The sequence below is a fragment of the Brienomyrus brachyistius genome, chromosome 17 (assembly GCF_023856365.1).
Source record: "Brienomyrus brachyistius isolate T26 chromosome 17, BBRACH_0.4, whole genome shotgun sequence".
In the NCBI taxonomy this organism is placed as follows: domain Eukaryota; kingdom Metazoa; phylum Chordata; class Actinopteri; order Osteoglossiformes; family Mormyridae; genus Brienomyrus; species Brienomyrus brachyistius.
Window position 1 is genome coordinate 4,329,739 of NC_064549.1, and position 13,086 is coordinate 4,342,824.

At 44.4% G+C, this 13,086-nt stretch overlaps 1 protein-coding gene across 2 annotated transcripts; it reads right to left on the reverse strand.

Annotated features, from left to right (window-relative positions):
• Positions 1-8,372: 8,372 nt before the first annotated feature.
• On the reverse strand, positions 8,373-10,993 carry LOC125712284 (E3 ubiquitin-protein ligase RNF26-like). 2 transcript variants are annotated; one of them, XM_048982184.1, is made up of 2 exons: positions 10,505-10,993; positions 8,373-10,354 (listed from the first exon to the last, which is right to left on the reverse strand). In XM_048982184.1, exon 2 carries the CDS (start codon positions 10,255-10,257, stop codon positions 9,055-9,057), a length of 1,203 nt encoding a protein of 400 aa, XP_048838141.1. In that variant the 5' UTR covers positions 10,258-10,354; positions 10,505-10,993; the 3' UTR covers positions 8,373-9,054. The 2 variants fall into 2 exon arrangements, with proteins under 2 accessions (XP_048838141.1, XP_048838140.1); XM_048982183.1 differs by having other exon boundaries at positions 10,812-10,992.
• Positions 10,994-13,086: the final 2,093 nt, after the last annotated feature.

A 13,086-nucleotide genomic window follows, 5' to 3' on the forward strand; every position in this document is an offset into this window, starting at 1 on the left:
TCTCAGGATCATGTGACCTTAAAGTTTAAGGGCAATTCAGTGTTCTGGTTGTTACTCTCCTTGTTGGTCACAAGAACAATGGAAAGGACATACAAATGATGAACAGGCCTGTTCAGCATGATTCTGCTTAGGTCACATCCATTTCCTGTTGTCTTCCAGTCCAAGCAGAACCTGATCCAGACCCGTACTGAACACCATCTAGACATGTCCAAACGCAGAGCATAACGATTCAGGAAAATCTTTTTGACTGATTTGATTATATCCAGGGCGGCAACGACTCAACCTGTAACTCGAATAACTCGATTACAAAAAATACTCGATGCAAATTCTTTGCTTCGATGCTTAGTGCAATCCGCACGACTACGTACTGCTTAGTGATCAGCGTGTTTCACCCGGAGGATTATTACTGTCGCACATTGTGCTTACGCTGCATTACGTGTAGCAGGTTTGATTTGATGGCGCGATGGAGGAAGACAGGGAAAATAGTGAGGAAAGTCGGAGGAGAAGAAAAATGTCTAGAGTTTGGGACCATTATAAACAAAAGAAAAGCAAAAATACTGTACAGTGTGTCCATTGTAAAACCGAATTAGCTTACCATAATAGCACAACGTCAATGATTCAACATCTCAACAGAAAGCACCCAGTCTATGCATCCAGTCCACAGAGCGGAACCAGTACACGGTAAGCGCGAGCGTTTCACTCACATTCGCGGCTAAAATAAACCTGCGATAGAAACATATTTATGGGCATATGTGTGAATAAAAAAGTGTAACGAGATTCAACCCAAGCAGCCCCTATTTTTCCTCAATAAAAACACTGATATCACAACAGTAGGGAAAATGATGCTGTCGTAGTTAACATCGAACTGGAGCCCGTCTATACACTAAGAGCAAAGAGACGGTTCCGTTACAGAGATGGTGAACTCAGGTGGAGTGAAGGAGAACAGCAGCGGTGCTTGTAATCGCTACTAAACCTTTACTGGTAAAGAGCTGGCGAGAGTCCGTAATCAAACCAGCTGTTCAACAAGCTGAAAGGTGAAGAAAAGCGATGTTTTCAGCTGCTCCCATCCACCGCCGTTTGTCTTCCATAGCAGCAAAGCTACAGTAAAGCTATACAAGTTAAAATAGAAGCTATTTGTATGCAGATAAACTGTTAGCTTAGTTTGACATAATATTTAAATTTGCCAACTTGCAGCAGGCTGACAGCAGCCGTACGTCACACTTTATCGCAGTGATACCTGCAGCATAAACTGCAGAGTCTAAAGGGGAGCATGGGGTGTACTCAACTAGATCTATTTCAAGGCTTTAGTAATATTATTCTGCAGATTTAGATTAATATGAATAATATTACATAATTATAATATAAATAATATATTATAAATATAGCATATAAATTACCCAGCCCCCCTCCCCCAACAACCTTGGGTTAGTGAAACTCTGAGACACTGAATTATCCAACCGCCACATATGCTCCTTTAAAGGCTTACACACACACACACACACACACACACACACACTCATTCTCTAACACACTTAAACACACACACACTCACTCACCTTCACTTACACACACATGAACATGCACACAGCATTCCTATATCATCCAGGAGATACAATCCTGTCAGAACATTTTTTATGCCTCCTATAAATGTACACAGAGAGTAACGGTCATTTTAATTTATGCCTTAGTTTAAGATATATGTATACCTTTTTTCAGTAATTTTATTTGACATCATTGTATTTATTTTTGCATTTAAGAAAGTGTTCTTTTAAAAAAGCAGAACAAATATGTACATATTTAGGTTTAGTTCTCTTGTCAGTTGTATGGAGTTCAGTCATTAAAAATGTTCCTAAAACGGAAACCCATAAGTTATTCATTTTAAGAATAGTTAAGATTGCTCTGTAATAAGACAAAAGTATTTCTTATTCGATTACTCGATTAATCGACGGAATAATCGATAGAATACCCGATTACTAAAATATTCGATAGCTGCAGCCCTAATTATGTCTGTGACTGTTTTGAAAATCTGGTGCGTGATAAAACACTGGACAATAGCAGTTGCAGGAGGTCACACTAGATCTTGGGTTTCTGGAGCTCATATTGTTTTCTGTGAGGTTGTCTTGATTTTGTATGTTAATAAAAGCTGTTGTTCAGCTCCCCACTCTCTTGTTGAACAGAAATACTGCAGGTCATGGTGCCACTTTTAACTTTTATTGGAATCCTTGATGCTTCAGAGATCGGGGATGAACAATATAATTAGTCCGTTTACTTTGCTTTTTCTGCCTTTACCTCAATTTTTAGGCCCCAGTCTACAAAGAAGGTTTTGCTGTTTTCTGTCAATACTTCTGATCTTTGCTCTCTGCTGAGCTTAGAGTAGTGTGTAGATAATACTACGCTAAATGTGGTCTGCAGTCTTTCCATTTTGCAGTTTCACTTGTTCCTTTCTATACACCAATGAATTGCCTGGACACTCGAGTCATTAAGACACTGCAAGGTCTTATCTGCGGATTCACCTCTGATGAAGGCTGACGTCTTACCTACCTGTGACTAAATCCCACCCCTCCATTGCTCTGGTAAAAGATGCACAGTAACCAATGAGAACACTTATGCTTATCTTACTTTATAACATTATTTTGATATATCATTGCCACCCTGATACTGCTCCTCAGACCCACTCAGAGCCCTGACCTACAAGTATGAGGAGCCCTTGCTACTAATGGGTTGAAGGGCTGGCTGCCAGGTTGCATGTTGTGTACACAGAAAATGTTCTTGCCTGGGCTGTGCAGAAAATAAGGTTTCAAAACAGCAGTGACAGGGACTCTGAACTACCAAGGGTAAAGGCACTTTTTTGTTTCATTATTTTTTATGTAATTGTTTTATTGATCTCCACTAGAGTTGCTGCCTCTTCCAATTCAGCAGGAATATCTTGCTATATTGCCACCGAAGCTGTTCTCTGGCATACCGTGGTAAACATGTGAAAACACCAAAGTAACACTGCAGATCAAACATCCTAGGCTTTTTGGAACTTAGCTGGCCACAACAATCTAGGAGTAACGAAATACTTTTGTTTCATCATCTTTCCACAAGGGGGCATCCATGCTTCAATAGCACCCTCCTCCAGCACCTTATGTGAACAATTACAATGTCATGCAACAGTGAATTACAAATGAGGCAAATACTTCTTGGGCATTTTTATTTTTGAAAAATATTTGCCAGTCTAAGATGTCTGAGTTGATCTTGCTTCGTCACCCTATAGGATCAGCATATAGCTTGCACTTTTGAACCTGTTCCCAAGCCGTACTCATCCTCATGGTAACAGGAGCAGCAGAAAACACGGAAATGTGACGGATGTGCTTGTGCTCCCATCCTGTGCTGCAGCTCTTGGGGCTTCCCCGTGACCTGAGGGGTGGGGGCGGCTTGCCTCAGCAGGGAGCTGAGAACAGACCCCCTCCACGCTGGGCTGGGCTGGCTCTGGCACGACTCCCAGAGTGCAGCATGGCTTTGACAACCCTGAAAACTTCCTTAATGGGAAATAATTCTCTTTCTACATCATTGTCAATAAAGTAAAGAGCCCGCCCCCCTGCACATCTGCAAGTCTCCCATGGGTGAAGCCCACTATGTCCAGAAATAACCCAAGTTTGTGTTTAGGAAAGGGCACTTAGCGATATCACTATCTTCACACACCACAGCAAACCACTTTAACCTAAGTAACTACAGAACTTCCTCTGATAGGATCCATTAAAAATTAAACTGCAGCAGTACAAGTAGGTGGAGAAGCTTTAAGCAGACTGCAAAAAATAATCTCTCTACAACAGGGAAAATAAAAATTTGGCTTAAAAATGCTTCCATGATGGTATTTTTCAGGACTAAATATTCATAAACATGTATTTTACATGAATTATTGATTAAACCATTCAGAAGGTTTCCACAGACTGTGACTGGCCCTCTGGGAAAGATAAGGGCACTTACGTGCTTCAGATGCACACCAATAAGACGTTGGAACCGGCAAAATCCACAAGCCATTAAAAATACATGGCCAGTGTGTCCACAAACGGTGCAGCCCTAGGGGAAGTGGTTATGGAATTGGCATTAGTAAGAGAGATGAGCACGGGCACCATTGGGGGGCATTAGGACAATTTACTGGGCTGAAAAAATTTGGAACATAATTGGATTGGTCTGGGTTGGGTGCCCAATTTCACATACTTTCATGGGGCCCAAAATCTCTAACAGCACTCCAAGAGACAAGGCTTCTTTGTGTAGAGAGGTGGGCCAGCTTGGGTTTAAGCTGTGTTACACTGCCGGGTTCTGTTGGGCACAGAAGCAGCCTGTGACCCAGGACAACCATGTAGCCAATCAGAGGAGAACCAGCCTGATTGGAGTTTGGGCTGCGTTACTCTGCCGGTCACAGAAGCATACACTGTGCTGTGTTTACTGTACAGGGATTGAAGTGTCTCTTATTGGGAGACACCTGTACAATTACATCAAGTAATTTTGGAAGGCACTGGAATGTTACCTGCATCTCACCCCTCCAGTAACACCGTCACACACACTGGAAGCTATACGGCATCGTCTTACTTTCAGTTTAAGTGACTGTCTGCAAGGTGCCAATACAAAATGTAGTCTTGTATTTATTCTATATGGATTTCTCTATTTCCAGTCCCACTGAGTTCGTATTTAGTATAGGATTGGAAACTTTTAGTGATCAAACACAAAATAATTTACGGGTGTTCACCTTGAACACTTGCTGAGCGTCATGGCCACCTCTTTGGGGCTGTGATATTTTTAGTGTGGGGTTTGGGAACAGCGAAACGTCCCAGAGCTCCAGCGAATTCCACCCACAGCCCCAGGAGAGGCCAGCTGTCTGTCAAACGCCCCCACGCTTCCTTTCACGCCCCCTGACAGCATGCTCCGATAAGCCCACCTCCCACTGAGTACTGGGCCATTCCCATGCCCTGCGTTCCAGTGAGTCAGGGCTGAGCAAGAGCATCACGTGTATGCTTCAGGAGTGCATGGCGGGGGCAGAGTGACACGTGTATGCTTCAGGAGTGCATGGCGGGGGCAGAGTGACACGTGTATGCTTCAGGAGTGCATGGCGGGGGCAGAGTGACACATGTATGCTTCAGGAGTGCATGGCGGGGGCAGAGTGACACATGTATGCTTCAGGAGTGCATGGCGGGGGCAGAGTGACACGTGTATGCTTCAGGAGTGCATGGCGGGGGCAGAGTGACACATGTATGCTTCAGGAGTGCATGGCGGGGGCAGAGTGACACGCGTATGCTTCAGGAGTGCATGGCAGGGGCAGAGTGACACATGTATGCTTCAGGAGTGCATGGCGGGGGCAGAGTGACACGTGTATGCTTCAGGAGTGCATGGCGGGGGCAGAGTGACACGTGTATGCTTCAGGAGTGCATGGCGGGGGCAGAGTGACACGTGTATGCTTCAGGAGTGCATGGCGGGGGCAGAGTGACACGTGTATGCTTCAGGAGTGCATGGCGGGGGCAGAGTGACACGTGTATGCTTCAGGAGTGCATGGCGGGGCGACACATGTATACTTCAGGAGTGCATGGCGGGGGTGAGGAGTCACATGTATGTTTCAGGAGTGCTTGGCGGGGGCGGGGCGACACGTGTATGCTTTAGGAGTGCATGGCGGGGGCAGGGCGACACGTGTATGCTTTAGGAGTGCATGGCGGGGGCAGGGCGACACGTGTGTGCTTCAGGAGTGCATGGCGGGGCGACACATGTATACTTCAGGAGTGCATGGCGGGGGTGAGGAGTCACATGTATGTTTCAGGAGTGCATGGCGGGGGCAGAGTGACACGTGTATGCTTCAGGAGTGCATGGCGGGGGCAGGGCGACACGTGTATGCTTTAGGAGTGCATGGCGGGGGCAGGGCGACACGTGTGTGCTTCAGGAGTGCAGGGGTGGGGCGACACGTGTATACTTCAGGAGTGCATGGCGGGGGTGAGGAGTCATGTATGTTTCAGGAGTGCATGGCGGGGGCAGGGCGACACGTGTATGCTTCAGGAGTGCATGGCGGGGGCGGAGTGAGACGTGTATGCTTCAGGAGTGCATGGCGGGGGCGGAGTGAGACGTGTATGCTTCAGGAGTGCATGGCGGGGGCAGGGCGACACGTGTATGCTTCAGGAGTGCATGGCGGGGGCGGAGTGAGACGTGTATGCTTCAGGAGTGCATGGCGGGGGCAGGGCGACACGTGTATGCTTCAGGAGTGCTTGGCGGGGGCGGGGCGTCACGTGTGTGCTTCAGGAGTGCAGGGGTGAGGCGTCACTTGTATACTTTGTGGAAGTAAAATTGGACATTGGTAGACCCAGGAGGTTGGCATATTGGGTCTGTTATGTCTTAGGCAAGAAGAGATTGTTTTGAATACTGTGTGACCTCGCTTCGCGATAGCTGCCTGCAGTAAGTTCCGCAGACCCAGAGGAAAGCTCGGACCTTGGAGAGGCAGACAGTGGAACCAAGGGGGGGAAGACACCACTTGCAGGAAGAGATTCGAAGCTGCCCCAACTGGTGCACAGCGAGTTATAGCTTTATAAAATAGTTATGGCAGACAATATATAGCAAGCTATGCGGTAGTGCAAATGTATAAGTAATTATGTTAATCATATTAATCATATGTTAACCATGTATTTGCAGTGATTCAATGACAATATGTCAATACGTTAATCATTAATCAAAGGACAACCAAGTATTTACAGTGATTCAATGTCATGTAATCAATATCTATATTCATATCTCAAGTAGGAGCCTAGCAGTCGAGACATGTTCTGGTAAACTGAGCTAGATGGGTGGATTTTACCTTCCTACCAAGGTAAACCAATAGAGCAGGAGAATTGTGTTTGTTATACGTTTGAGCTCGGTTTGTTGGTGTTTCGTGACCAATCAGGACTTAGAAGTCCTTATAGGGAATTGGGAGTTATGGTTTATCAACTGGTTGCTCTGTGTGCTCCGGGTGACTTGGTACCAAGTGCCAGAGTGTGACAGGAGCGCTTTGCTGAGTTGCTAGAATAAAAGAGATTTCATTTACCTCATCAAACTGAGAGGTCCGACTTTTATTCTAAGTGTTATATTTTAAATGTTTCTACCACAGCTTCAGGAGTGCAGGGGTGGGGGCGGGGCATCACATGTATACAGGGCAAGGGCTCACATGGAGGAATCTTCTCTTAGTTTTAACTTTCATATGGCTCAGGACTGTGCAGCTTGGGGGGGGGTGGTTATGAAATGCTTCTTCTGAGACTGAATGTGAGCAGAATTCAACCCAGGGGCAGGAACATTAAACATGAGAGAAACCTGCAGGAATCAAAAGGATCAAACAGGGTGCCAAGGCAAAGAATTAGTGTTACATCATTCCTCTTGATTAGTGTTACATCCATCGTTCCTGTTGCCTTCATTCCTTTAGCAGATCTTATTTTCCATATTTTCCACAAAAAATACAAAGCATTAACAAAATATTCTGCTCAGACCATTAAAAAAACCATAGTAACACCAAATTAACGTCACTAGCCAAGTGTTATGAATTTGAAAAGTTAGACTTTTAACCAATATTGTGAAACTGCATCAGCTAGCTCTGATCATATGACCTGCACACCAAAGTTCAGACTGAACTATTGAAAACTCTGCTGTTCATATTTGACTCATAACTCCCAAAACTACTTCACCGGACCCCTTTTTCATCCAGAACTACGATTTGTAATGACTCAAAGCTGAGATATATCTAATAAAAGCTACACACCCAGCAGTACTAAATGAAAATGTCAATTTTGACAGGTCCAAGTAATGAGCACTAAGATCTTATTGCATATAAAACCAAATTTTTGAAGATTTTAAGCTATAAGAAGTAACATAAGATCAACTTTAACTGAAATTAAAGGCCATCACATTACTGGAGCACTGGGCTAAAATTCAATCAAACACTACAAAACAACAGAACATCCTGGTAATGATATTAAAAGTTCCCGAAAAAGTAAGATCAAGAGAATCACATGGCACCTTTTCCAACCCCAACGGCGTTGAGGACGGTGCCAGGCATACAGGGTGTCAGAGCTGCAGATGGTTTCCGAGAACAGGAGCACCAAAGACCAGGAAAGCCCTACTGGATGATGCCTTTGAACAGAAAAAAACAGCCCTCTGATTCAATTACTACCCCTGCAAAACCAGAGAGGCTTTCTACTGCAAAACTGTAGGTTTTAGGTTTCAGAGTTCTCCAATCGATACCATTTCAGCATGGACATAAAAGGTGGGGAATGCTGTTTGCTGACAGACTAATAGCAATCCTGACAACAGGTCAATATCTGGTCCCAGGCTGGACTTGGCAGGAAACAGGAGAAGCACAGGATACAACAGGAAATTCAACCGTGATGGATATAACCCTTTATTATAAAACAAATTATAACAGTGGTCTAAGACAAAGTGTACAAATCAGTCAAAACTGAATGAATGATCAGCATATATATACTTTGTGAATTTTACATTTTCATTCCATGTAAAGCTGGTGTTCCCAGGAGATATGAAAAATGATTTGGGAATAAAGTACTTCCATCAACAATATTAGAAATTTGTTTATTTATTCTAATAAAAAAATACCTGCATTGCACCTGCTTTCAACAAATATCACAAACATTAAGACAATTTTAAAGTATCAAACAATTCTTAGACAGCCACATTGATGTAAAAAACTTTTCACTTAATACTACTGAAAGGGGATCCAGACTCCAAACCAGGTATAAACAATTCCTGTTGTTCCTGTGGTAAATCACAGACTGCAAACAATTTTGTGACATTGCTGTCTTATGCAAAAACAGCTGGATTTTTTTCAGTGCTTTTATTGCAACTTGCAAGAGAGTATTAAAAAAAAGACAGACAACCTCACCCTGTAGGACCACTTGACTGCACAGAACACCAGCATCCATCTCACGCACAAACAGAGCCACAAAAGAGGGGAGCGGAATGTCCAGTGAGATCGTGGAACAAGAAGCCAACAGGGCCTATAAGAGAAAGCAGCTGTACGACCGAGCCTCGTGTCTGTGGAAGTCGTCCTCTTCAGAGATAGACATCCATGGTCTGCAGGATCATGTGGCGGCACAGGGGGCAGTTGTGCTGGTAAACAGGAAGGCGCAGTAGCAGCTGAGTGCAGCCGCGGCAAAGACACAGGTGACGGCAAGGCAGGAGCAGCACACTCTTGGCGCTGTCCTGGCAGATGACGCAGCGCTTCCTCTCCTCCTGCTCCTTCAGGAGGCCCAGCAGGCTGTCAGCAGGGGGGTCCTCTTCTGAGAGTCTTTGCAGGGGCCCCTCCATGCTGGAGCATGGGACAGCCATGCCCAATGTGGAGCTGCGCTGTGTCGCCAGGCCACCTGGGGTTCTATCGCTGGCTGTCAACTGACGGTGAGAAGCGTCAAGGCTCCGTGTCCCCCTCCTCTGCACATAGCTCCCACCCCATGCTGCACGAAGACGCGTCTGCAACTCCATGACCACCTGTGTGCTCTCCAGCGCCAGCATACGCAAGTGCCGCAGCCCCCCTCGCAAGCGCCCCGTGATGGGGGAGACACCAGCATTCCACAGAATGCGGCGAGCGAGGCTGGGGCTCAGGTAGAGAACTGCGGCAGCCACCACAATTACGGCGAGCACCAGGCCGCAGAGATCCAGCAGGAAGACACTGACGAAGACACGGCTCAGTGAACCCAGGAACTCCAGTGCAAAGCAACAGAGTGTCCATAGCAGGGCAGCCGCACCGGCCAGACCGCTCCAAATCACAGCTGGCAGTGCCACGGTCAGTTCAACTGCTCGAAGCAGGGCTCCCCCTGCCACATCCCACAGGCCCACAGCTGCGGAGCAGACACTCTGTACCCCTAACGTCAACCCAGTGGAGGTGCTGTTGAGCACATAGAGAAGTAGACTATGCACAATTCCGCAGGCCTCACAAACCTGCTGCAGTGCTGAGTGGCCGGAGAGCGCAGCTCGCTGCAACAGCTCTTTCGCCCGCAGCACAGTGTGCTCCAGAAAGTGTCCTGCCATCCTGATGCCCTGCGACAGCCCGTCAACCATGCTGAGACCACACAGGAGGGCCGTGCTCCAGCACTCCGAAAGTGTGCCTCTCAGCACTGTTGGCAAGTCCTTCACAAAAGACAGAACAGTGACCAGCAGCCGGATGAGCGAGTGGACCATCCAGAAGTTCAAATCCAGCAAGAAGCATAAAATGTCTATACTCTTCCCAATCGCGCAGAAGACGCAGTACACGAGGCCCATCTCGCAGCCGGTGACCCGCAGACCGCAGAATTGCTCTGAGTGTGCAGGTACCCTGGATAACTTCGGTCCTGGCTCGCATGCAACGGCCCCACACCATCTACATTGGCAAACAACACACAAAGAGCTCAAATCACTTCATTTTCCCCTCGGCCATTTTTACGACCAGCACACAATGCGAGAAAACGCTGGTTAGCACGCCAACAGACTTCCCCACTGTACCTAATTGACTAAAAGTTACCCAACTTACCAAGACAGATCGCTAAATGAAAACAAAATGGGAATCCCGACCAGTTACGTTATATATCGCAAGAAAAAAAGCAATGAGTCTGACGAATGGCGAACCGAGGATCCGGGCGAAGGAGCAATTCCTCAGGCAGAGGGGATGTTTACGTTTGAAATGCAACGCATCCTTCACCATGTTTACCCATTCGAAGCAGTAAAGTAGCTCAAAATGACAAAAATCAAATATCGCTTTTCATTAAACCATATATCAGGCACGCGCACAATTTGTAGTAGTCTTTTGAGCTTGTTAAAACTTTGTGAAAGACTTTTACCTGTGAATTCAACACGCCATTAAGCCATATTATTTCCGTCGGATTTTGTGAATCTCTAAGGTCACACAGTCGATCGCCTATCAATCGATTGTAAGTCAGGCACAACCAAGTAAGTACAGATATCCATTTTCGTAATAATCATCGATCTTCCAACCGTTTTTCTTGGTCAGTGTCGTTGGGGTAATAATCAGGGTCCGATCGTTCAAAACGTTTAATCTAGGTCAGACTGATCCTGATCCTTTGCTATGCAGGATTGGGTACATTTTACTTTTGTGCCGTTTTTTCAAAGTAACATTCGGTTAGATCATCCCGATCCAGTTACAAACTTTTCCATATTACCACATTTTCAGTGTTCTAAATGGGACTACATATCACAGTAGCCTACTAGCTATGCAAAGAATACCAGGTTGAATAGCAGCGTGAGATCACTTTAATTGTTTCTATCTGAAGAGACAGAAAACAGCAGAATAAAACAATACAAACACCCGGCCCTTCCATTTTCAGTTTCTTTGGAGCAATCAGATCCCTCATCTGACCCAGAACAAACAAGTAAAAACAAACAAACAAATATACATTATTGACAAATACATATCAGGTACAGAGCGGGGGAGTGGAATAAGCCACTCTGCATGTTAGTTTATCTTGTATTTATAATCGCCGTCTTCAAGATGCAGTGTGTTTTACCACTGTAAAGCAATACAAAATAAACGACGAAAATGTCATCAAAAAGTATTTTTATTTGATATGGGTATTGTACCTATCGTGTGGTGAAATAGTACTTGAATTAAAAAAAAAATTATAATAAAACATGTAAATGAAACTTAAAAATTAGTCTAGTGTATTTAAATCCGCGTTTAAGTATGTTTCCCCAGTCCGGTCATTGTTCAAGTGATTCCTAATAAATCCCGCATTTTCCTATCCTCCGTCTCCCTGCTCCTGCTTCCCTTGTTAGTTGTGACACCCAGACTGACAGTGCCAACCCCAGTGGTGGGCCCTGTAACAGCCAATAATTTAATAACATGCCAATAATGTAATAAGTACCAATAATGTAATAACATGCTAATAATGTAATAAATTTCTGTGTTCTTAATTTAATAACAGTCAATATTGTAATAACTAGCCAAAAATGTAATAACGTATGTTAACAATTCAGAAAATGTATTACATTATTGACCAGTTATTACATTATTAGCTTTTATTACATTAAAAATGGAAAAAACTATTACAGTATTGGCCATTGTTACATTATCAGCAGTTTTTACATTATTGGCATCAACATGGCCCAAGGTGATATTTTGTCAGGGGGCCAAGAATTTCTAGCCACTCCGCTGCTTTCCACCATCACTGCCTGTTCTCCTCACACTTTAGATGGTCTATTGTTTTAACATGTGTTGTCTACCTTAAGTCCTGCCCTTCTTGGTGATTAATGGCCCATTGAACTCTCTGAGCAAACAACAGCTTGCATGTTGTGTCTTCCTGAAATTCACAAAAAACCCAAAATATCCATTTCGCAAAAGGGAAATTGGTGTAATGGGTAGGAATTCATGCCTCAATAACAATAAACTATGGAGTAACCAATTGTTTGGAGTTTCATGTTTATCTTGGCAGATGTGTTCCTTTTACAAACATGTATGCATTGTAATCTGACTGCTGGGGATATTGTCCATAATGCTGCATGGCACCTCTTTCCATTCTTATCTGTTGTCGTTACATCTGAGGTGGAATTTCATTCTCTGAAAGACTTAAAACTAACTATAATTTAAGCAAGCACAATAACTGGATTAAATTTGCATTAAAACATTCATGTGGTAAGGAGGATTTTCCCATAGTTAAATTTGCAGGGATACGACCTGGACAGGATGCCAGTGCATTGCATGGTACATACTCATACGTTATGCTGGTTGACACCAATCAGTTCAATTGCTTATCTTTGTACTGCAGGAGGAAATGAGAGTCCCTCAGGAAACCCAGCTAATAAGTCCAGTATTCAGTGCCTTCAGCTCAGCAATGCCCGCTCTCATGGCATTTCTCATGGCATCTCTTTACAGTAGTTAAATAGTTGATATTTATTATTACTTGCACTTTTCCACAACCCACTATCCATATTTCATACTGTGTATGGGTGTACATAGGCTCTACTATTGTATTAGTGTTTTTATCTTATTTTATATTATTTTTATTCTGTATTCTTATTCTTGTATTTTTTATATTCTTTACTCTTGTAATTCTTTCTTGCTATCTGTCTGGAGCTGTGATAACACACAAATTTCCCCAC

Excerpts from the sequence above, each read along its gene's own strand:
- LOC125712284 (XM_048982184.1), bottom strand. The coding sequence starts at position 10,257 with ATGGGCCTCGTGTACTGCGTCTTCTGCGCGATTGGGAAGAGTATAGAC.